This window comes from Populus trichocarpa, chromosome 4 (assembly GCF_000002775.5).
Source record: "Populus trichocarpa isolate Nisqually-1 chromosome 4, P.trichocarpa_v4.1, whole genome shotgun sequence".
In the NCBI taxonomy this organism is placed as follows: domain Eukaryota; kingdom Viridiplantae; phylum Streptophyta; class Magnoliopsida; order Malpighiales; family Salicaceae; genus Populus; species Populus trichocarpa.
The window spans coordinates 22,474,278-22,500,099 of NC_037288.2; the positions used below are offsets into that span (position 1 = coordinate 22,474,278).

General features: G+C 33.5%; 4 protein-coding genes and 1 non-coding gene across 5 annotated transcripts; 4 read left to right on the forward strand and 1 right to left on the reverse strand.

The window, feature by feature from the left end:
- On the forward strand, positions 1-1,020 carry LOC18098277 (phospholipase D gamma 1). Its single transcript, XM_006384929.3, has 2 exons — positions 1-312; positions 496-1,020. The coding sequence occupies exons 1-2, from the start codon at positions 187-189 to the stop codon at positions 787-789; spliced, it is 420 nt and encodes a 139-aa protein (XP_006384991.2). The 5' UTR covers positions 1-186; the 3' UTR covers positions 790-1,020.
- Positions 1,021-1,474: 454 nt separating this feature from the next.
- On the forward strand, positions 1,475-1,548 carry TRNAR-UCG (transfer RNA arginine (anticodon UCG)). Its single transcript has one exon. It is a non-coding gene; the product is annotated as a tRNA-Arg (tRNA).
- A 681-nt stretch (positions 1,549-2,229) lies between these two features.
- Positions 2,230-6,692, forward strand: LOC18098278 (sm-like protein LSM2). The gene is made up of 3 exons (XM_024598798.2): positions 2,230-2,475; positions 2,572-2,730; positions 6,187-6,692. Exons 1-3 carry the CDS (start codon positions 2,473-2,475, stop codon positions 6,304-6,306), a joined length of 282 nt encoding a protein of 93 aa, XP_024454566.1. The 5' UTR covers positions 2,230-2,472; the 3' UTR covers positions 6,307-6,692.
- A 4,210-nt stretch (positions 6,693-10,902) lies between these two features.
- Positions 10,903-18,118, forward strand: LOC18098279 (uncharacterized protein At4g06598). Its single transcript, XM_052452466.1, has 5 exons — positions 10,903-11,158; positions 12,312-13,041; positions 14,509-14,588; positions 14,708-14,830; positions 17,442-18,118. The coding sequence occupies exons 2-5, from the start codon at positions 12,332-12,334 to the stop codon at positions 17,633-17,635; spliced, it is 1,107 nt and encodes a 368-aa protein (XP_052308426.1). The 5' UTR covers positions 10,903-11,158; positions 12,312-12,331; the 3' UTR covers positions 17,636-18,118.
- Positions 18,119-21,229: 3,111 nt separating this feature from the next.
- Positions 21,230-24,742, reverse strand: LOC18098280 (COBRA-like protein 6). Its single transcript, XM_006384933.3, has 6 exons — positions 24,332-24,742; positions 24,088-24,167; positions 22,557-23,007; positions 22,311-22,464; positions 21,895-22,160; positions 21,230-21,604 (listed from the first exon to the last, which is right to left on the reverse strand). The coding sequence occupies exons 1-6, from the start codon at positions 24,393-24,395 to the stop codon at positions 21,324-21,326; spliced, it is 1,296 nt and encodes a 431-aa protein (XP_006384995.2). The 5' UTR covers positions 24,396-24,742; the 3' UTR covers positions 21,230-21,323.
- Between the last annotated feature and the right edge of the window lie 1,080 nt (positions 24,743-25,822).

Here is a 25,822-nt window from a genome sequence, read left to right on the forward strand (position 1 = left end):
GGGTTAACCTTAGTTGACTTGAGTTGTTTTGTTTTATATCGATTTTTTTTTAATTTTATCTTTTAACACTTGATTGATTGAGAAATGAATTCATAATTTGTTTCAATTTGATTTTTATTAGGCTATCCTGGTTTCATGATCTGAATTACGAGTTTGATAGATTAATCCGGATTTGATGACGAATACATGGTCATGGGATCAGCAAACGTTAACAAGATATCCTTGGATGGTTCAAGGGATACAGAAATTGCTATGGGGGCTTACCAACCAACATACACATGGGCAAGAAAAAGTTCTCGTCCACATGGACAGGTTTGAAACTTCAGCTGCCACAAAATGTGCCCTAGTGAAGCTGGAGTTAAATCTTCTGTTATCATTGACTCACAGTTGGAGCTAGTATAGTTAATTATTCGATCATAAAGAACAGTAGATTAAATACAAAGGAAACATTTCAAGCCAGTTTTCATACCCTCATCGTTGATTACTTGACTGCAGGTATATGGTTACCGGATGTCTCTTTGGGCAGAGCATCTAGGCAACCTCGAGGAAGCTTTCGGCGAGCCTCAACACCTTGAATGCATGAAACGAGTGAGAAAGATTTCCAGACACAACTGGAAAGCATATGTTTCCGAGGAGGGTAAAGAAATGAGAGGACACTTGCTACAATATCCAATTCAAGTGAGCAGAAGTGGAAAAGTGAGCGCATTGCCAGGTCATGAAACATTTCCTGATGTTGGTGGCAAAGTTCTTGGATCACCCACCACCCTTCCTGATGTTCTAACAACGTAAATTCAGCTAAAGCTTTCACGCTATGGAGTTCACCATGTATAACTTCATCTGAGCTGCTTCTTGTTGCACAAAATAGTGGGGATCCTGTAGGCACAACATTGTTGAAACATCGAACATGTACACAAAAGGTTGTGACTTATTCAAACACACAGAGCTAGTGGTAGGTTTGATGATGTTTCATGGCAATGTTGCAAGAGGTTTACAAGAATTTGGTACCATTATTTATTAAATTAAAATAATTATGTGCTTGATTGTAATACTGATCTTGAACAGGAAGAGGGGTCAATTCGTTAGTATTGTAGTTCAAGATTTTTTAATTAAAAATATATTAAAATAATATTATTTTTAATTATTTTTTTATTTTTAATATTACCATATTAAAATCATCTAAAATACATAAATTTAAAGTAAAAAAAATTCAGAACTATTAAAATGAAAAAGGTTTATTCTAATTATTTCTTCTTCTTTTTTGAATTTTGTCTAATATTTTATTTTACATTCGTCAAAAATCTAAATAAACAATAATTTAACTAGTGAAATGAAATAAAATAAGGAAATATAAATTAAAAAAGCAAAATAGCAAGGGGCATGCCCATTCCGGCTACTCCCCTGCATCTTTTAACCGAAAGTAAATCAAACGTGTAAAAGATATATATTAATTAAATGAGGGCTACAGCACAATGAGGACCGCATAGCGCAGTGGATTAGCGCGTCTGACTTCGGATCAGAAGGTCGTGGGTTCGACTCCCACTGTGGTCGGTTAAACTACTGCGACTCAGCCTCTTTTCTTCAATTTTTGTGAGCCATCTATCAGTCTCAGACAATAATTCAAATATTTTCTTTCATAATTATAATGTGCGAAAATTTCTCTTTTTTTTTCTTGATTTTTATGAGCCATGATTAAGTTTTCAGAATTATTTTAATGTTAGGTGTATCAAAAACTTCATCCCAGCAATATAACCTGAGTTTCTCATTAAAAAGAAAATAAAGAGTTAGTTGCTAAGCCACCACCACATACGCAGTTTGAGTCCATGTACTGACATATGCATTGTACTCATTAATTATTTTTTAAATAATATTTTTTATTTATTCAATTACCTAATTACCCTTAAAACAACCCAATCATAACAAAAAAACTATAATGAAAATATAAAAAAGCCTTGAATATTAGTTTAGTAATTTTTGTTTTTAGGATAATTCAATTATTTTATTATGTTCAAAAAAATAAAAATAAAATCTCTAGATGCAATTTTTTTTAAAATAATTAAATTATTTTACTATACTAAAAATTACAAGAAAACCAATTTATTTCTGATTAATATGATAATAACAATAGATTCATTCTAGCGAGTAGAACATTTTACCTTCAATGACCAGCTCATTATTTTTGTCTAGGACAGACAAATTCATCGTTACACTGTAACGATCAATGCTAAACAGTGAGGTGTGTGCGTGTGTGTGTGTGTGTGTCGTGGAGGGGTATATTGGTCATTAGATAGAGAAGAAGGGAGTCGCGGGCGTGTAATCGGGGACTCTAAATCCCAGCAAAGCAAGCAGGTATAAAAAGGAGTAGAGTATTTCATTCCATTCCATCACTATCGAGGCAAAGCAGTGTAGCGGGAGACCTAATAAGCTGCTTAACAGTCACAGAAAGACATTCATAACGCAGATAGGTTAGAGATTATGGTGAGTCATCTCTATTTTTTCTCGTGATTGTAATTAAAAGGTTAATGATAATGATATGATTTAGGGTTTATGAATAATGGGGGTTTTTGGGTGCAGTTGTTCTTTTCGTATTTCAAGGATTTGGTAGGGAAAGAAGTGACGGTAGAGCTGAAGAATGATTTGGCAATTAGAGGAACTCTTCACTCTGTCGATCAATACCTCAACATCAAGCTCGAGAACACCCGCGTTGTCGATCAAGACAAGTACCCTCACATGGTACTCTACTCCTGTTCTCTTAAACCCTAATAATTTCCCAATCATGTTTTTTTCTTTTTATTATTATTATTCCATTTTTAACTGTAATTACCTTCCCCTAAGTTACCAAGCTCGCAATGTAATGTAATTGACTGAAAGCTTGGTATGGATATTTTTTTGTACAGGAATTAAAGTCAAAATTATTAGGTCATTTTGATGACCTTTTCTTGCAAAAAGTAAATTATTCTTATATTGGTGCAGTTCTATTTTGTAGCTGACATTTTGGGATATATAGTAGCCTGCTTATGAGCCAACCCTTAAATTTCAACCACATACATAAAGCTATTTGGTGGGTTTAATCATATTGTTCTTTTCGTCATCAAGTGACCCTTGGCTTCCGATTCGTAGAGCTTAAATTCTTTACGGACTTTTGCAATCTTAGCTCATTGTCTGGATCAGCTGTGTCCAAACTAAGGCTTTTTATTAAACACTCTTAAGATATTTTGATATGTAAAATCAACAATAGAACTATCATTTAGTGGCTTGACATTATATGACCTTTATTTGAAGCTATCCGGTAGCTCTTTTGTGATTATTACTGGGCTATGTAGTTTACTTCTGATCATCTATGGATGGCTAGCTGTTATCCTCTTATTCTCTCTTGAGAATTTAACTACAAGTCTTCTTTAGACTTGGAAAGCTTTGCACGCTTAGCATGGCAACTTAGTTCTTGAAGAAAGAGTTGAGCTATCCGGTATCTCATTCGTGACTTTTACTGAGATATCATTTACATCAGTTTGGAATAGGCTCAATCATCTTGTGGCTTGAGCTTTCTTTTCTTTGCTATCTAGTAGAACAAGTTATTGATAGCTCAACTATCTTTCTCATAGAGTTATGTGCAATTTAGCCATCTTGATCCTGAAGCCAGCTGTAGATAGCTCAGCCATCTTGTCACGTAAGTTATTGTGACCAAATTATCTTTATTTAGTAGCTTGGGTTCAGTCATGGCCTTGGGTATCTTGTAGACTGGGTTTTAGGTCATCAAGCTGTCTAGTACCTTGACTTTACAAGTAGGTCAGTTATCTCATAGCAAATGTGATGACCAAGCAACCCTAGCTTTGTTTAAAAGGTTGTTTGATGTTCTTATAATCATGCGCCTATGCTGAGCTATCCTGTAGCTTGATCGTCCCCTTATTTCTCGTCTTGTGACTTTGTTGTGACTTTGTCAGGCTATATTTGAGTGCAGATTTTGTTGATTTGTTATTCAAAGCTATCTGGCAGCTCATTCTTGACCCTTATTTTAGATATCCTTGTCTCATATCTGATCTCAGTGGTGCTATATTGTAGACCACTTGGCTGAATTTGATCGCTACACGAGTCCTTTGAGAAACAACAGCTCATAGTGATCAGGCTAATCATGAATGGGAAATAAACTTGTTCCCTAGGTTAGCAGAATTTCATACCGAGTGTGGAGATACTAAAATGTGAACTTTATGACAGCAGCATACCAGCATATCATTAATTCTGTTATCATGATCATAATCTCCGATGATGTGTTAAACATGCAACTTATTAATGATAAGTTTCATTTCCATTGAATCTTCAAGTTAGCTAACCAGTCCTTGTCATTTATATCTGGACACGGTACTACACCAAGCTAATTACCCTGGTATCAAGCTGGTGCAGCTAGGTATGTCAAGGACTTATGTTGAGGTAGGCACTATATGCCAAGCTCGCCTCAGTTTGACATGAGGCTTCCCCATATTTCACTCTCTCCTGGTTTAATCAACAAATTAAGGAGTTCATGACTGTTGGGTAGTAACGGAGGTTTTATTTTGCAAGTTGATGCAATTTTCAAGAACGACACAGCATGTGTATTTTTTTAATAATCGAAGTTTGATAAGTGGCTGACCTGAGTTGTGATTATCTCGATTTCATGTGCTGACAAATTGTTTTGGCCAACTCCTTGTTGTTATTCATGGCAATTTTCTTGATGAATCATGTTTTTAATTGATAGTTGTATTTGATCTCTTGGATGAGCTCACCCTTTTTCTTGTTGACACCAGTGAGCAAAGTTGAAGAGTTAAAGTGTTATTGATGTCATCATGAATTGTCATTATGTTTATTCCCATAGACAGCCAAAATGTTTTTGGCAAAAAACAGCCATATTATTGAAAAGTTAGAATTGTTGAGTAAGGCTACTAGCTAGTCAATATCAAGCTCCTTCGCTGCTTCCCACATTGAACTCATGTGTTGTGCCTGTAAAACAATTAAAACCTAAGGATGGCCCAGAAGCTGTTCTTGGGAGACCACTCTGATGCCCAAGTTAGCAAGCTTGTTAGTTGAGAGAAAGCTTGGGAAAGATTTTTAAGCAATTGAGTGTGCATACCCTAAGTTATGCTTCAAAGTCCCCTCCTTATAAAGGTTTAACTTGCTCATATAGAGTTGGATTATGAGTAGACTTACAGGTTGGAGATCATATGTAAATCATATTCTGATTAGGATTGCATTATCATGGATCCAACTCCCTATTCTTCTTGAAGATCATAATTATATTATTTTTCCAAAATGTCAAAGTAACTATTTACAAGAGTTTTGGGTGTTTGTTTTAAGGAGGATGATCTGAAGGTGGGTTGGATGAATTAGTTGTAAGAAATCACACTTGCTGACAGCATGCATGTCAAATAAACATATCACATATTTTTGGAATTTTATGTTGTGGCTGATTTTATATTTGCGATGGATGATGATGTTGTGTATCTGGTTCCTAACTTCTTATAAAATAGCACATCTTGAAAAGTTTATGCTTCTGTGCTTGCCACCTTCAATGAGTTTGTATTCTGCTCCTGCAATGTTCTTTTTCTTATTAATAGAAGAGAGCATTGTTTCATTCTTTGTTTTCTCTTTCCTTTTTTCTTCTATTTCAAAAAAGATCATAAAGAGGGTGGGTTTAGCATTTGGACATTTTTTCTATCAATGATCTGGCCAATCATGTATAATTTTGCTATAAAAACATGTAAAACTTCTTTCTGCAAATCAAAAAAATTTTAAATAGGGATCACAAAAATATCCATTCACTTCTCTGATGAAATTGTCATGCAATATACGAGCAAGGATTGAGAAACTGAGTATTTGCCTTTGCCAGGAGTTCTGCTGCCATGTCCTCTATATTCATGCATGTTTGTGTTCCTATGAGGGTGTGTGCTATTTTCGTTGTATAAATTCATGAAATGCACATCTCTGGACATTCACACACAAACGCACCCAAAGAATGTTTTCAGGACGAGGATTGTGTTGAGCTCTTGTTGTTGATATTTTTCTGTGAATAAATTCCCTGGGTTTACTTGCTTTATCCTATGTTTGCTTCAAGTTATGATGCCCATAGTACTTTTATCTTTCCCATTTGACAGTCCTGTTCTTCTGGATTTTTAATATGATCGTGCTAGCTGGATCTAATGATTTTATGTTAAATTGCAGCTTTCTGTGAGGAACTGTTTCATAAGGGGATCGGTGGTGAGATACGTTCAACTTCCTCCAGAGGGTGTGGATGTTGATCTGCTTCACGATGCCACGAGAAGGGAAGCTCGGGGTGGCTGAAAGTCATTGGAATAAACCTCTTCAAGTACTTCTCTAGACATCCGATGCAATTGATTTACCTTAAACAAGCTTTCTTCTCATTCTGGAGCTGTACGTTATTACTAGTGATGAGTTAATGAACATTAGAACATAGAAGTTAGACTTCCTAGCAATCCGGAGAAAATGCTATTGGGTTGAGCATTGACAATTTAATGGCTTAAAGAAGATGATTAATGTGCTAAACTGAAGCTATTCATTGCAGAAGATTGAGTTAATGGCTGCTTTGCTGGAAGTTCTTCAATTGATTGTTTGTTGTTTTACCTCCAAGTTCTACTGTTCTAGGATATTATGCCGGATGTAAGAATCTACTTGCTTCATATTTCTCAAGTCTAGCTCTTTGACAATAACTATAGATATGTGTTTAATGTTGGATTTTCTCACAGCTAAATCTTTCAAGTACAAACTGAAGAGAGAAATTTAATTGTACGAAATTGCATGTGATTCTTCGAGTCCATGATCAAGTACAAAGCATGGCCTCTTGAGAAAAATAGTGCAGTACCAAAGCAAAATTATAATCTTTCCATGGAAAAACCATGGATTCTTGAGAAAAACACAACACCAAGAAACAAACAAAAACCAAATTATTATAGTCAATTCAAGGTCTTATTGTATTCTATATATTATTGTTCCAAGATAAAATATAGACGACCAAATAATATTAAAAGAAGGGAAATTATTCTTTAACATCGTAGTTGAAATTGCATAATAATTTATATCATATATCTAGAAGTGTGTTTGGCAGTGTGGTAGCGGTTGCTTTTCAAATAGCTTTTCGTGCCGAAATACATGCTAATGATTTTTTTTATTTTTTAAAAATCATTTTTAACATCAACACATCAAAACGATTCAAAAAGTACAAACCGCACTCAATTTTAACAAAAAAAAAAATTCAAAATTTGACGAACAGGCTACTAATGTGCCAAAAAAACATCAACAGAAATGACTATTACTAAAAAGCCCTTGTAATATTTAATATTATAACTTTGCTATCAAACTAGCATTACATGCCAAAAATAAAAGAATAACCAAAACTTGATAATTCATGAAACATTTTAGATGCAATACAAAATCCATCCTAATTTTATGAGACCAATTTGAATCAAATAGCAGCAGCTACAGAATCTAGGAAATTATGACCCCATTTACTACTTTCAGTTCTTGTTTTCAAATTTTCTGTTTGTACTCTATTTCTCAGAAGAAGAAGAAGAAGAAGAAGGTCGTTGGTAGCTCACCTTCCCTTGAAGTGCTGCTTCTGTCCTTTTCAAATTTCAACAATAGTTTATACCAATTAAAGAAGGTATTGTGCTCGACCAAACTTCAGTGTTTGGTCATTCTTAATCAATAAAGTCGATTCATAAGATCGCTAAGTCAAATATAAGGAACCTGTAGAGCCTTCAAGGTTGGTTGATGTGCCACCCACTTTGAAGGTACCCTTGTATGTTCTGATCAATGATGGAGTAGCACTATCATTATTACACACACACTAGCTTTGGTATCCACATTTTATGGCGGGGCTAGATTATTTTATTATTAAAAAAATAATATTTAAGAATTGAAATAGAATAAAAAATATATATAAAAAATCGGATGTTAATTGGAATTAAGTCAACATGAATTATCTCGTTAAATTCACAACCCATATTATATTACTTGAATAACCTGATAAAAAATAAAAAAAATTTAAAGTCTTTTTATATAGAAAAAATATGTTAATTTTTTAAACATGTGACCTGTAAATCATTAGATTTGAAATAAAATATTTCTTAATAAATTAAAAACAAAATATTTCAATCATACGAAAGTATTTTAAAAAATATCAATTCAAAACATCAAAATCATTATTGCTACTATTATTAATAAGTAATATCATCACTATTATTATTACTATTATTATTATTATTATTATTATTTTTGCTATTATTATTAAAATTACTAGTATTACTACTACTATAATCATTATTATTATTATTATTGCAAAAATAAAAACCATAAACTTGATTTAAAGGATATAATTGAAAACTATAAAAACTTTGACATAAGAGTTAAGGAAAATAATAAGAAATCAAAAGAAAAGTGACCAAATTGAAATCATTATTATCATCATTGAAAAAATAAATAAACTTAATTTGAAAGATAAAATTGAAAGTCATAAAAACTTTGGCAAGAGGGAAAAAGAAAAAAAATTAAAAGTAGAAGGACCGAATAAAAAAATATTATATATGCAAATTAGAAATAAATAATTAAATTGAAAATAAATAAAACTTTAATAAAAAATAAAAATGATAAAAATACAAAAATTAAAATTAAAATTAAAATGACTGAATCTAAAATATCAATAATAATAAAAATCATAGTGTATTTATCAAGATAAAAGAGAAAAATATATATAAAAAATTCACCAATTATAAACCAACTATATTTCAACAACACATGTCATTCACAATAGAAGAGAAGTCTCGTAATAAAAGAGAAGACTATAAAGAATGTTTATGGTTTATCTTTTGGACCACTAATAACTTATAATTGATTGCTAAATGTCATTCTCTCTCTCCCCCCTCTTTATTTATCTATATGTTTCTTCTCTTTAATTAATGTTTAAATTCTTCTTTTTTATTTGTTATAGTTTATAAAATTAGAATTAGTGATTCTCTTTGCTCTCCCTTTTCTCTTCTTTTTTTTTTTAAAAAAGAAAAAAGTTATTCTTTTTTATACGTCTGAAATTAATATTCTTGACGTGAGATTTTGTGAGGCGAAAAAGCTTAAAAGAATGAATGATCTTTACTCAAAATTGGTAGATACAATGCATGCTGCCTCCTCCCTTTATATTTATATTTATTTGTAAAATTAGAGTGAATTAACTAATCATCACCACATCAATGGAAAAGGTATTATATGTAGTAAATGTAAGTATATTAAAGAATCAATTGGAAATTCGAATGGAAGATTGAATAGTATTTATAATAATTAAAAGATACTGCAATGTTCTTAAGATATGAAACCTATCTTAATTATATATTTATATTTTTTAAACTCATATGAGCATTTTTGTGTTTCTTGCAAATTGAAACTTGGATCCACCTAAAGCAAACCATGAGAAAGTAATGGTATGTATTTTCTTTTTCGCACCCAAATGTTCTAGTCCCAGAGAAAGAGAAAGAGGTGATATATAATTTTAAGAAGTAGTTATATGAATTAATCTGAATTCTAACTTAATTTAAGACCTGATCATGGATAGATAAATCAATCCACATGCTAGTAGAATGATCTGAGTTTTAATTTTTATTTTTTTTTAAAAAAACACCTAAAATAATATCATTTCATTAATTTTAAAATACTTAAAATGATATTATTTTAGTAAAAAAATAAATGAAACCCGTTTCGAGCTAGATTTTATGTTGATGGTCACTATATTAACCCATAAAATAAAGTTTTATAACCATGCTTAATACTAAAAGCATGTTGTTCTAAAAAAAATTAAAAACCTAAAATAACATTGTTTTGATAAAAAAACAATTTAATTTAACAAAAAACTCGGTTTAAACTAGATTTTAAGTTACTAAATTAACCCGTCAAGCGAGTTCTTATAAGAATGATTAATACTATATTCAAAAGTGTTTCTCTTTCTCTTACTACAAGCATGCTTGCATGAACAAAATCATCCCAAAAAAAAAAAAAAAGTTGGCTTGCATGATGGTCACTTGGGATTTTAGATGCTTAGGGGAGCAAAATGAACCTTTATTTCTCGAGAAATGAAGGCGAGCAACCTTTGCAACATTGTCATAGGGCAAGTGTGGATTTTTAATGTAGACATGTTGGGTTTTACAAGCATGGATTTTTGTTGTCTCCTTGTGCACTTTATGTGTGGGAGTTGGCTGGCTTCATTACCACTTTACTATAATGTTCTCTCTCCCTCTCTTCCCATCAAATTATCAACAACTTGAAAGCCCTTTATGTGCAATGGACTCACCCTTCCTTCTCCTACCATGTTCTATTAAGAAAATCCTTAATCCCATAATTTTCTTCTTCGTCTTCTTCTTCTATATAATTAGAAATAAATCCAACTCCCATTTGTCCCAACAAGGTAAATTAATCTTGAATAAACTTGATTAGTCAATGGACACCGCATTGAGAAATGTAAACCACACCCTCCATTGATGCCAACTAAGCTTTATATTTGGCCTCCATAGATCCAGTTCATAGTCATGGCTTTTTGAATTTAACCCTTAAAACCAATATTTACAAGGTTTTTTTTTCAGACCAATACGAGGAATGCATTCTTAAATCTTAAGATCTTGTAAAATAAAACTTAATCTTAATTAATACTTGAGTTAACTCCATAAAACCTCCTGTTAAAAATTGATTTAATACCATTAGAAAAAAAATGATCTAATAATTTAACAACTCATCTAGTTTATTGTTATTTAGAAAAAAAACCCTTCAATAGAAACAATAATCACTCCAATTATAATGAAGAAAAACAATTCTAGACCTTGTAAGAATTTATATATATATATTCACACACACATGTGTGTGGGTGTGTGTGTGAAAATCGGATCGTATAATACTCATATCATCAAGTGAAATATAAAGAGAATATTGCTCCACTTGTATAGAATTTCAATCCAGCCCATTTGAACAAGAAGAGAGAGACTAGAGAGAGAGAGAGGTCCCCTACTCTCCATTAAGTGAAAAAAAATAAAAAATAGAAAGAAAAAAAACCCTAAGACAGAAAGACACAGTTCAGCTGATTTGATTCTAATCTCTTTGTTTTGAATTGCATTTAGAGATCTCAATTTCTTCAATCCACCGAAAGGTACAAACTTTATCTCTTTTTTTAATTTGTGTTTTTGCTTCCAAAGGAATCTGTTTTGGTTTTTGATTTCAAGAAATAAAAGTTTAGATTTTGATTCATATTTTAGCTCTTTTTTTATCACACATTGCAACAATTTGTTAAAATATGTCAATAATTTGGTTTCTTGTTTTGTTTCAGATATTGCATGCCTCTCATTTTAGAGTTTTTCTTGTTTGATTGCTGAGAAAATTTTGGAATCAAAAGAAATTGCTAATTTTAAATCGTGGGTTTCCTTTCTTTTTGGTCTGGGAGCTGGAAAAACGTGAACTTTACATTTAGATTAACTAAAATCAGAAAGTTTGTTTAATTTAAAGTGTAACACTGAAATTTCTTTTCTTTTAATGGAAACCAAACAGAGGGCTATGATGTTTTTTTTTCTGTTGAGTGGCTGCAATAAAATGTTCTTTATTTTTTTCTTCTTAGTTTGTTTTTGGATTGGTAAACTTGGTTGTTTTTTCTCTGTTACATGTAGTTGTAAATTATGTTTTGTAAGTCTGCATATTGGTCTGGCACCAATTTGACCTAAAAGGGTCACCGAAGTTGAGATTGATCTAATGGGGTCAAGTCTTTTCTGGAGTTTTAGTCGAGTAACCATGAGATGAACCGTGGAGCTACCATGAAGTAGATTAAATGGGTGGAAATTTGGAAGAAAGCACATGAGTTGCTTTCAAGGTCTGATCTGGTCTTTCAAACCTAGTTTTATTAAGAGGATCAGCCTAAATCTTTGATCATCAAAATGCAATGGATGGTAACTGTTGATTACTAAAGTTTCATATCATGCCTGAATTTGGGAATCGGATTTATTTATTTGTTTTCCCTGCTTTTGTTCTGGCATGCTATTATAAATATTTCTGCTTTGAATGTATTGAGAAATGTAGATAACTAATTTTGGTGGATAGATGTTGTCCCCTTTCTTGTTCATTTGTGGTTTCTTATGTTAGAGAATGTTGGTCTTTTGAATCTCTTTTGTGAGGTTATCTATCTGCATTGCTTTTTGAGGCCTCTGTGAGGGATGCGTTTGAGAGACTGGAAAACATTCGAAAAAATAATTTTTTGATCCCCCATATTGCCATTAAGTACCCTGATTTGTTTTCTATATAAAACTCTTTGACAGGTACTGCTATTGCTTTGTCTATGGCAAACTCCAAGGGGTCAGCAAACATAAGAAATTTCATGTACTCTGGAAAACATGCATTACTTCCTCCAAAAAGTCCTTTTCCTATTGTTTCTCCATCATATGTTGATTATGTTCCCAGCAGCAGTATTGGATCAAAAACTGTTCAAAAGCCTAGAGAGGGAAACACACACCATCAGCGAACTTCCTCTGAGATGCTCTTCATAGAGGATCAGCCTTCATGGCTTGATGATCTTCTTAATGAGCCAGAGACACCTGTCCGTAGAGGAGGTCATAGGCGTTCATCAAGTGACTCTTTTGCGTACATAGATGCAGCTAATGCTTCTAACATGGATTATGCAGCACAGGATGGGTGCAGATATAAAAATGTGATATCTATACCTTCTTGGGGATCTCAAGACTTTGATTATTACAAAGATGTTAGGCGAACTCCTCTCTATGCTGAAATGAACATGTCGAAACAGAAGAATAGGGCTTGGGATTCATCTTTAAATGCCCAAACGTACCCAAGCAGTCTTTCCTCTCCCAGGGAGAATGCTGGTCTGCAGAGTTCAGGATCATCATGTGCTCCCCGGGAAGCAGATAGTGTTTCAGAGAGTGAAAAGCAAGATCCACTCGATGGTTCACATGATTCAAAAATCTCATCTGAGAAGGACAGCTCAAATTCCAAGTCTTCTGCATCAGAGACTGATACAAAACGTGCTAAACAGTATGTCCTGTATTATTTTTCTTCATTATCAATACCTCATGCATGCTTTGATATATTACTTAGACATAGAGCATGGCTCAAGTCGAATCATTAGTGTCATCATTTAATCTATTTAGTGTCCCCCTTTTCTTTCTGTGATCGAAGCATGTTTTGTTGATATACTGGATGATCAAGCCCCATTATTGGTGTCCTAATGCTTATCATTTTAAGGATGCATAATCAAGGGCTACTAGATTAGCACATGTTTTCTTGGAGTTGCAACATCTTGGAAGTGGAAAATCCAACCACCACACCTAGGGTACTTAGACATACCTTAAAAAAGATTGCATGACGCAACCATAAAGCTTAATTGCTAAAGAACTCATTCATAAACTCCGATTCTTAATATGAAGCATGACAAGTATAGATATTTACAGACTCAACACACTCCTAATTAGGTAGTTAAATCCTACTAAAATGGAACACCAGATAATCCGTACAGTACTAAGCTCCAAAAAGGACAAGAATTTACAAAATAATAATTGAATAATACAAATGGAACCTCAATGCCCCATTTTCATGGCTGCATTACTCTGATTTCCGTCTTTATTAATATAGTACATAAAGGCAGATGTTGAAAAAACATCCAGACAGGCACTGAGGTGTTTATTTAGCCTTGTTAACATTCCACCGGCCCGAATTTAGTGGATGCAAAATAATGACATGTTTGAACGCCCTAAAAGGAAAGGGGGATGGTCAAGCCGCAAGGGCGGACATTATCAGACACTTTAAAGGTCTTAGGTTGAAGTTGAAGTGATTTTTGTGATTTTATTTTGTGTGGAATTAATAGTTTTTATATTTGGAGCCTCCCTCTCCTTGTGATGATAAATGATAATGCTTCTACCATGTGGAAGGAAAGGGGAGAAAAAGAACTGATATGTCAAGATTTTTTCCATTGAAAATGATGGGTGTCCTTGTATTTTTTCTTTGTCTTTCCATTCTACTCTTGAGATGAAAGAATCATTTTCAAATAGGACAAAAGTGAAAGCAAGCAGAACTATTGAAGAAGAAAGGAGCTAGCAATCCATGTGTAACTCAGGGATGCATGTATACCTCTTTAACATGATTTATCATCTGTTGAGGAGGACGTGTTTCTTCCCTCTGCATTTTCTACTTGGCTTTCTTGATAATCATATCTGTTGACGACATGTGGCTTTATTTATGAGAGTTGAATATCTGAATACATAGTGGCTTATGCTATTTCTACATTTCTGATCTGTTAATAAACAATCTAAAATTTGGTATGATGACTATGACTCATGCTTTTGGCTGTTGTTGTTTGGTAGTTATTTTTGGATACTTGTTTGTAGGAGCTAGAATAGCTACTTATAATATGAAGGATATGCAAAGGTGATAAAGCTCAGGTACTCTGCAATGAGTTGAAGAGAAATACTTTTGTTAATAAGATTAAAATTATATCCACTGCAGGCAATTTGCTCAGCGCTCCAGAGTCCGGAAACTTCAGTACATAGCTGATCTGGAAAGAAATGTACAAGCTTTGCAGGCAAGTATCTAAGTTTCTGCAGAAGCTGAAGTGAGGAGTAATTTTCTATTTAATTTGTAAGGGAAATGAATGAATTGCTAAAATTGTCTGATGTCATAACTATATTTTGTACACCACAGGCAGAAGGATCTGAAGTCTCAGCCGAGCTTGAATTTGTCAATCAGCAAAATCTTATTCTAAGCATGGAGAACAAAGCTCTTAAGCAACGGTTTGAAAATTTGGCCCATGAGCAGCTTATCAAATGCTGTAAGCTCTAATTCCTGACTTCTTGACAGTTAAGGTGTTTGGAAAGAGTTGAAATTTTTGAACCATTTAGTTTGTCATGATGCTAACATAAAAAAATTTAAAGAGTCAATGATTGCTTTCCTCCATTCCATACTGCTGAACTTCCCAAGAAAGCGGGTAAGACACATCACTGAAATGCACAACCTTGTTTATTTGTGCCATTTGAACAGAAAAGGATATTGAAGAAAAATGTTATCCAGCACTTATAGGGGACTTGTTTTATGGATTTAGTGTGGAATAAACAAATAGTTGGCTTGGCAGAAGGTTCGTAAAATTCATGAAATATTCATATTTGGGGATGGAAATCATCAACATGTTCTTAAAGTTTCTAGATGTTAGTGAATATAATAAAACCACATTCTTAGGCCTTACCTAACAACTTGAGTTTTCTCTTTAGATTGCGTGGTTCTTGACATGGTATAAGATCTCATCGACCAAGTAGTTAAGAGTTCGAATCTTAACAACCTCATTCTTTTTTCTAATTAACATTAAAATTTCAGCTTTAGGTAGTGTGAGGAGATGTAAAGTTAGTGAATATAATAAAACCATATGCTAGTGCCCGCACATAACAACCTAAGGAGGTTGAGTGGTTCTTTGAAACTAGAAGAACTAAAGGCAGGGTTGTAGGATTTACTTTTAACAATCAAGTCAGCAACATGGTTTTTTCATGTAACAAAATAATTAGGAATACCTTTTTTGTGAATTTCTTGTATAAGGTCTTATAGAGAATTTGATCTTTTGGATAGTGTTGATTCTTTTGTATGGTTTTTACTACGTGAGATGGATATTCTTATAGCTTTGCCTCTTAAAAGCTATTTTTGCTTTCTATTACCAGTCAATAATATTGCTGTTAGGTTCCCTCAAGTAGCCAAGGCCAGATGGTGCTGAAGTAGGCCTTAGGCTTAAAATTTCATATCTTGCCAAATCAAGGATATGTAGAAATTGGATCCATATAACTTCAACTAGTTTTGGATTGAGTCATGATGTTTGCTTGAATTTATCTTTACCAACCATGAAAGTTGTGGCCAAATAACATTCCCCAGCTTTCCTAAAAGAAAAAAAAAATTATCCAGCTCCACTTCAGCAGACTCTGGCTTTCTCCTCTTGAGCTTGTTATTTATAACAGAAGATTGTTAACAATCTTAGTTTAACTCCTGTTTCGTTAATTTTTTGTTGGGTTGATTAGCAGCTGTGCCCACCTGCGTTGGCTTGAAAGCATAATATTTTCTTTGTGCTTCAACTTTTCTTGAGCTTGTTGATGTGTCTTGCTATGGTTGCTTCAGGTCACTGTAATTATAGTGCCTTCAAGGTTACAAAATAATAAGATCGTGTTTATGATGTAATAAGTGTAAATACTAATTAGTTTCTAATTATTTACAAATGTTTTCATTACAACTAAACAGTATCTTTTTTCTTCTCTAAGGTGACAATAAACATTTTTTTTTATTGAAATTGTACTTAATTGTTTGTAATTATCACAATCACAAAGCAATTAACTAAATTACAAAATGATAAGATGATTTTTAACACTTCATTTAGTGAATCTATGTAATAGTCCATAATCACTTGTTAAGAAGTGAATAGTATTTATTTCACTTTTGAAAGTAACAATGTACTATATGAGTCTTAATTGTATATTAGAAACCAGTATTATCATGGGATAATTAGTTATACTACTAAGTGGTAAGATAAGTTATTATGATACAATTATTAATTTTTTTTTAATAGTTTGTAACTTGAAGGCATTATAATTGTAGTGCCTTAAAGCAACCAAGCGAGCCCCCTTGTTGATGCTTTTGCACTTATAGAAACTATACAGGTATATCTATATTTGTTTGTATGTGATGTATTTGCACAAACATGTGCATGCATATTCTGTATGTATTTCCTTATCTTGCTTGCCATCATGTTCTACACCCTTTAGAAGATTAGTGAGAACGAGATGGGGTGGGCTGCTCACAAACACCGTTTGCTTCACATGAATTGGCCTTTTGTTGGGTAAACATCGACTGGAAACTGTCATGTTTGGATCTGTCAAAGATAATTAAGTTGATGGTAGAAAACAGAATACAATATCAACTGTTCCTATCTATTAAAGTGAACATGAGTTTTTAACTGTCTCATGATGGACATGCGGTCGCCATTTGTGGCTTAAGAACATGTCACTGAAATGCATGTTTATGGCAAGGGATTTAGTCACAACAGATTGCATAGTATGCAACTAAAAGATTTTCCAATGAATATGGCAAGAGTTTAGAATGAACAATTTTAGTAGGATGCTTTGGTTCCGTTATCTGTTACTTGAGAGAGGGGTTTGAGACTGCAGGGGTGGAGAATGTGCATGGCAGAAGCATGATTTGCTGCTTCTTGAAAGCACAGCTTTCCTTTTGGACAGTCCTTTGATTCTGAAAACTTTAGGGCATAGAAGTGACATAGGAAGGTGACCGAGATAAAAACGATAATGGATTGAGAATGAGATTATTGATCTTCCTCATTATGAATGGAAATGCTTTTATTTATTTATTAGTTTTCATGCTCTTACTGCTACTGAACTTTTTGAGGGTGTTTTCAGTGGAGCACGAAGTTCTGGAGAGGGAGATTGGAAGGCTACGAGCCTTATATCAGCAGCAGCAGCAGCAGCAACCTGCTTCAAATCATCGCCGTAGTAAAAGCAAGGACTTGGATTCCCAATTTGCAAACCTCTCTTTGAAACATAAGGATGCCAATTCTAGCCGAGACCCTGTGACTGGTTCACTCCGCATTTAGACATGTTGTAGCCAAGAGATTTGTTGTGCCACTACTTTGCCCATGTCTGGCTTGCCAAGTCTAGCCGGGACCACTTGACCATAATTGTTGTTGCCATTGAGTGGGATAAAGCTGGGTTCTAGCTTTCATCCCATTCTCCACCTGATTCAAACATTTTGTTTTTCTGTTCTTTCTTTCCCTATCTTAATTTGATAATTAATCTTCATGTGCACCTGGTGGTCATCGAGCAGGCAGATGACTCACCGGAGGTGATAACTAAGAAAGAGGTTTTTATTTTGGCCTCTACTGCATGTTCAGGTTATCAGAACTCAGGGAATTTGTATCCATTTCTGATCCATTTAGAATGTACACTTTGGAATCTAATGTAGCTGTGAAGGATCCTGAGGCCTTGTTGAATATGCATTGTCCGAAATTTGTTATTCTTAGGAAACTCTTGTAAAATCTGTTCAATGAAATCCATGCTTGCTTCCTGCTCTGTTTAAATGATGAGAATTATTTTGAGCAGGGAACGTTTGGCTGGTTGGAAATAATGCTCTTTTGCCTGCTATAGCTTCAAATTTATAGAATCGCTTTTGCCAAGTTGGGGAAAGCATTACTTGATGCTTTGCTTAGGATTACTTGTAACACTATTGAATAAAATTCACCGTACACTTCAGAGGTAAACCCTTCTGAGAAAAGCTGAGCTTAACTTTCAGGAAATGATTAGGATGGGGAGGAGGCGTTCATTTGATCGATGGTGTTGTTGCTTATGCTTTGAGAACACTTGTTTTCGTATCAAATGATCGAGGTAAATATCAAGGATGAGCAGAATAATCAATAAAATTAAACTAGAAAATCTTATAAAATTTTTTGGCTAGATATCGGTGGGTTTCAGATGATAGAAACTGAAAAAACTAAACTAAGAAAAAACTTAGTACATATAATAAATTGAGGTATAAATACTAACCCTAAATACATGCCATGCCTCTCTTTCTTATTTTCTTACTAAACGTGTTCAAGATATAATTATAACTTAACAGTTACAAAACATGAACAAACCTAATAGTTAGAAGGTTCATCGTTCGAGTTAGATCCTGGGGGTGGAGGGGGGGCTTATGGGAAGTATGTGGAGGACTCTCAATGTCATAATGCCCTGGCTGGTCACAAGGGCTACACTTTGTAGGTCCTGGGAATCACTCTGAAGCTATGTAATCATCTCATCTCTTTCAACCAGCTCTTCACATAGGTTTGGCGAGAGAGGCTCATAGATCCACTAGGATACGTTGAGTTGTACGAGGAGGATGCATAAGATGTGCCCAAAGGATAACTAGCTAGATAGGTCCTCTAAACGAGGTCGCTCGTAAAAAAAATCGCTCTTCCAAAAGAGACAATGATCCTAAGAGGGGTCAGAAGAAACCAATAAGGGAACGCTTAAGCTATTCCAAAATGCGTACCTCTCCATTAAACACCACCCTTATCGAAGTCCTTGCAATCATCCAAGGCAAGGAGTTTGTTCGATATCCTTCACCCCTGAAGCCTTCTTCCAACACCCTCACATCGAAGAAATATTGTCTTGTTCATAAAGACAGAGGATATGACACCAAAGATTGTTATGTCTTGAAAAAAGAAATTGAAATGTTGATAGCTAATGGTTATCTTGGTTAGTTTCTAAAGAAGGATTCTCACCCAAAACAGAATAGAGAAGAGCCTGGTTAATATGAAATGACTCTTCCCGAGATCAATGTGAATTTAAAGGTAGGCAGGAGGTGACTTTAACAATATAAAGAGAAAGCATGTAAAGCAAGTCCTCACAGCTGCTAAACTGTTGGATCAATGGCACAAGCCAATACTCTTGAAGATGGGGAAGGTGTGACTTTTCCATATAAGGACACCCTTGTCATTACCACTATTATCTCTAACCACAAAGTATATCAGGTGTTAGTAGATGATGGCAGCGTAGTGAACATCCTCTCTATAGAAGCATGTCCCAAATTAGAATCCCTTAATTAAAACTAATACAAGTGAAGAGTCCCCTCAACGGGATAAAGGGTTCAGGCGTTCCAGTGAAAGGAGTTTTAGAACTACCTGTTATGATTGGTATTCCCCCAAGATATACCTCACTCCAACAACACTTCATTATGATTGATATGACGTTGACTTATAATGTCATCTTAGAAAGACCCTTACTACACCAAATCAATGTTGTAATCAATACTAGGTACTTGGCGTTAAAGTTCCCAACTTAACATGGAGTTGCCACGTTGCGAGGGGATTAGGTAGCCTCCAAGCAATGTGCCATCACTTGCTTGAAAGGTAAGAAAGTGCTGATATTGTACGCGAGATGAACAAGCCATCACAAAAATAGGATACACCTTGACACCGACATAATAACAATAATTGACAGAGCTCTTACAAGTTCAAAAGTTGAATTTTACAACAGATGCATCAGGCATGCCAGGCATCAGTCCTAAAATAACTACTCACCAGTTAAAGGAATAACCAGTTGCACTCTAGTTCGTAAGAATAAAAAGAACTTTGAAAGGGAAAGATTGAAAGCTATAACAAAAACAAAAGAAGATAAACTTTAGGTCATTGGTTTCATCAAGGGAGTGTTATACCCTGTCTAGTTGTCAAATATGGTTATGGTCAAGAAGAATAATGGCAAGTGATGAATGTGTGTAGATTTCACTGATTTGAACAAAGCTTGTCTAAAATATAGTTATTCGCTCCAAAAAATGATCGTTGGTAGATGCCACTGTAGGTCTCAAATTCTTGAGCTCCTTGGATGCCAACTCAGGTTATTATCAAATCTTCATGCACCCCAAAGACGAGGAGAAAACGACTTTCATAACTATAGAAAGTACTTATTGCTACAGAGTAATGCCATTCATGTTGAAGAATGCAAGGGAAACATATCAATAAATGGTTAATCAAATATTCAAAAATCAGTTAATAAAAATTATGAAGGGATATGTTGATGACATGTTACTAAAGAGCATGACTTTTGAACATCTTCTAGACCTTGATATAAGTAATAGATGTCATTGTTAAATTGCAACATTTACCGATGAACTATGTCATCGCTATACCCCTCGGTACATACCAACAGAAATAGTCCATTGGTGTACACTGAGAGAATTGCAGTAAGAAAAAAAAAATAAATAAATTAATAACATGTCATTTTATAGAAGTATTACCGACAAAATAACCCTTTAGTAACATGTCATCAAGAATTTATTTATTTATTTATAACATGTCATATTAGCGACAACTTTATTTTGTCGGTAATACCTTCTATAAAATGCATGTTATTTATTTATTTATTTTATTCTTTCTTTTCTTACTGCAATTCTCTCAGTGTACATCAATGGATTATTTCTGTCGGTATGTACCGAGGGGTATAGCGATGACATAGTTCATCGGTAAATATTGCAATTTAACAATGGAGTTATTTTTATAAGTATTTTTATTTGTATTTGCTAATTTTCTGATAATAAATCTAATTTTAGCAATCAAAATATAATTTGACATTTGTACCCCGCAACAATATATATCATGAGTGCGTTTCACCATGTATTTGTTTTTTCCGAGGGAATTGTGTATAGCGAACCATAGTAACCTAGTAAAACACAATCTCAAAATTATTTCTTTTGAACAATGGCAGTGAGCTTATCTAACAAAAAAAACAAATACTAATGTGGAGACAATTTTAGAGCATAAATGCGAGAAACAAAGAGAAAAGAATTATGAAAGGTGTGGTAGCAGAGGCACTATGCCCCTTGTTGGGCAGCGATGGATATTCATCCGGTGGAGGCATGACACATTCATCACCATTAAATTGAATCTTTCTAGGGAAACCCCAACCTTCTCTGAAAGTAAAAATCCCTGGATCTTTGCGTAGTAAAATTTCAGTCTGTAAATTCCCATCCTTTCCTTCTTGTAGTAAAATGTCATTGTAAAAAGGAAGCCCCCAAAACATCCCAGTATCATCTGCATAGTAATTTAATGTCAAAACACAATTACTGATATAATGACAATTGCTGAATGCAGGTTAAGTTTGCATCTCGTTAGCGTCTTTGAAGAAAGAAGAGTAGAGACAAATGAAAAAAACATATTTGATTATAAAAACAGATACGCAGATATAAAAATAATTATGTTCATGGGATAATTTTACAGTTAATTTATATTCTTTCAAAATAAAAAGTATATGGATGTTCTCTTTTCGCTAGATCACTAAACAATAATAATATGATAGAAGCTAGCTTTGTGCAACAACTTACTGATATATCCGTATCGATTGAGGGGTGCGTAGTTGAAGCTGAAAACCTGTGTCAGACTTTGCAGGTTGGGATGTAGCACCACCAAGTTCCATTCTGAATAATTTTTCATGATGTGGAAATTTGTAACTGTCATTTTAGCCCTCCAATATTGTTTGTAACTTTCTTTCAGATGCCAATGCACCCTTATTGGGCACATATGCTCTGAGCACCTTACTACAGGTGTTGGATCTTGATTTTGTTTCAGCAATGGTGGGGTCTCACCATACCTGCCAGTTTTCACAGAGCTTAATTCCCTTCTAAACAAATAATGATCAGTTGATCTGCAAATTCAAGACACTAAAATCTTTTTGAAGTGTGTTACCAAGCAAGCCCTACACATGATGAAAAAAATGTTAAAAAACGTCGGGGAGATATACTTTACACATTTTGTTCCAGGTTGTCCTTGGCAGCCGCAGCTGCATCTGGGGCACGAAACAATAGTTTGATTGTAGAATGCAGACAAGGAAACACAACATCTTGGTGTAGGTGATGCTAAACTCTGGGAGTACATGCAGGTCACATTCCATGTCGCTTCAAGAAAACAGAACAGGGAAATTTACAAAAAAGATGAAAGGATTAAACTATTGTCATGGAAAAAGTAGTAAAGTTCTGAAAGTGATTACCAAGAGCCTGTGTCCATCGCCGGCCTCCATCTGTTGTGTACCTGCTGGGTTCTACCTTAACTGCACCCCCACAACTATAGCCTGGAACTCCAAGTTTGAAATTTTCCGGCATTTTAAATTGGGAATTGGTACCAGAACCTCCGACAGCCATCTGAAAAGTAGCAACATACTTGGAAGGATCTTGCTTCATGGATGACAGTACACCTCCCTTGCAACAATTTTGGGTTTGGGCATTATAATTGGTTCCGGGAAGAAGGTCTACAATGAATGGCTCCTTCTCACAACAATGAGGAAGGGTTGATTCCTTGAATTCAGTGCAGTTTCCTTGCTCAGTAGCCTCAGCTCCCTGCATTGACCATATCACCTCTTTGCCTTTCCATGCCCAATTCAATTTCCAGCCTGGTGGTTCCACATGGCGATATTGTTGGAAGTTGTAAATTGATACCATCAGCTTAAAGAGTAGAAAACAAATGTCAAAGACCGATTTGCATATAATTAATAAAAATTTATAGTGATTAATATTGTAATAACAAGAGTTATAGTAATCCCAAATTTATAGTTATTATTGTTATGGTTATAAATTGTAATGGCAGATAAGTGAATATAATAATATAAGAGTTATAAAAATAATTATAAATATTAAATAAAAATAAAATGATAATGACAGCTAATCAAGATAATAATAATGATAGTATTATGACAGACATGATCACGATGATAATATTTAGAAAATATGATAATTGTAATGATATTATATTTTTAAATAAAAGAATTAAAATAAAAAATTATCATTTTTTGTTTTTAGAAAATATTAATATTTAAAATTATTTTCTTTTTAAAATTAAACATTTTTCTACTATGATACCAAACAATATATTATATTTTTTATTATTTAAGGCTCCTTGGTGGGATCTTTGATTGGATATGAACACTCCTTTCTCCCAAGACAGAACTGGCCTGTTGAGTGATGTCATGGTGACCAATGGGTGGACAGAATTAAACAACAAAGACTAAGATTTTTGTCGAGCCCACAAGCACCAGACCATGTTAGAAGCAGACAAACTGTACTTGGCTCAGCAGTTCTCTCTCAGGTTTCAGATTATCACACGTACATCATGCACTTTGTTCTTCTTTATTGCTAGTCGAGAAACAAGAAAAATAATGCTAGGATTTCCTGCTTTTTCTACAAATCAGTTTTTTTCTTACAAGAAAATCGCAAGGATGATGGAACAACAACAGTTTTTCTTGATGGTTTAAGATTCAATGAACATCACACAAGTAATTGAAAAACTTTTGGAAAAAAATTAAACTATATTTTCTCCTTTTCTCTTCTAGGATTCCAAATTATCCAAAAATGGAAAAAAAAAATAGAAAAATCTTATACAGTGGAAAGCCAGAATGCCTCTAATCCAACACCAAAAAACAAATATATCACAAGGGAATAACATGTTGAGAAAAGGGAACAAAAATAAAATCAAAATATTGGGAAAAAAATATTTTAGAAAATAATGAAAACATATCCACAGCTTACATTATTTGTACCGGAATTCGATAGAAGAAGATCCCATTTGATGGTTATGTTGCCATAAGGATCAAGTGGGTCAAACCCATCTGCACAAATTCCATTGAAATTCACCAAGTCTCAGTTCATTGAAACATTCATGGCTCTTAATTGGCAAAACTCAACAACATCATAAAATTCTATTAAAAAAGAAAGAAAGAAAGAAATAATGAGATTTGAAACTATGTTGGAAAATTAAAAAGAGGGTACTTACAAGAAGGTGATATAGAGCTAATGAGATAGAAGAAGAAGAAGATCAAAATCAAGACCATGCCCATTAATCCTTACTCAAACAAAAATGAACAAAAGAGGTTCAAAAACCTTCAAGAAAATCAACTCCTCTTTATATATATCTCCTATGAAGAAAGAAATAGATCTTTTCTCTCTTTTTTCCACAAGAATACACAGGGAGTGGCTAATTTCTTCACAGTCTGTATGGTTTGAGAGAAATGAACGAAAATGGAGCAGTCTAGTCAGTCTGTTTTGTGTCTCAAAAATAGAGTGTTTGGCTTAACTCTCTAAAAGACAAATAAGTAAAGGAAAGAAATAAAATTATAATTAATGCTGAGTGAGAGAAGGACTTGGAAATGGCTAAATTTAGGGAGTGCTGGGCTGTGCATGCACTGTGATTTGTGAAGAGAGATAGGTAGATACATTCAAAGTTCACGCGTTATATTCTGGGGCACTTGGCTGCCGCTTGGGTCTCAGGGAAATGCACTTGCTTTTAAGAATTTTGCACTATATATTTTTATTGTTAAAAAATGAAAAAAAAAAACAAATAAAAGAAAAGAAAGGAATCTGCAATATTTTGTTATTTCCTCCTTTTTCCCAAAATAATTTAATTGCTTAATTATTTTTTATTATATATATAGTTTAATAAATTGCAATATTGATATTTGTAAATATTTTTGGATTTAGTTGTTTAATGAATTTTGATATATATGTTTAATAAATTTCAGTATTGATATTTGTAAATATTTATTGTCTTTTCCTTCGTAACATTTTAGGATTGTGATAGTTCAAGCAAAGTGCCAATGTAGCAGTATTATATACATAAGAGATGATTTAGGGAACCCGTTTTATGTTCTTTGGAGTTTCATTAATTTATAATAAAATTATCATTGTCTTAGTTTTTGTGATTTTTTTTTAAATATTTTTTTTAAAAAAGATAGAAATTTTATAATAAAATATATAATTGACAAGGATAAAAACACAAATAAAAAGATAATTAGTCAGAAAAACAGAATTGAAGTCGAAAAGAGTTATCACACAAAACTCTAATTTATAATTTTATTATCGTGTAATACTCTTCAAGTAGTTTGTCTCTTTAAAAGATTTACAAATCCTTAAATAAACTCCAAAACTACCCTAAGCAAACTAGGAAACCTGAAAATAAAGAAAAAATAATAAAAGTTTTAAACAAACTAAGAAAAATAAAATTATTAAGTATAATATTTAATTTCCTAAACTAATTAGAAAAAAAATAACTTTTTTTCTAAAATCTCATCCTCCATCAGTTTCTCCAAGTTGAAAAGATCTTAACCTCAAGTTCAAATTATTCTTGTCTCAATCTCGTGGATGATTAATCAAGAGTTTCCAACCCTTTAGATGCTCGGTCTTTCCATTACAAATATCATATATGTCAATAACATGCATAGCCTCTATAACAACGAAACCACTATCAACGTTAGGAGGAGATTTGAAA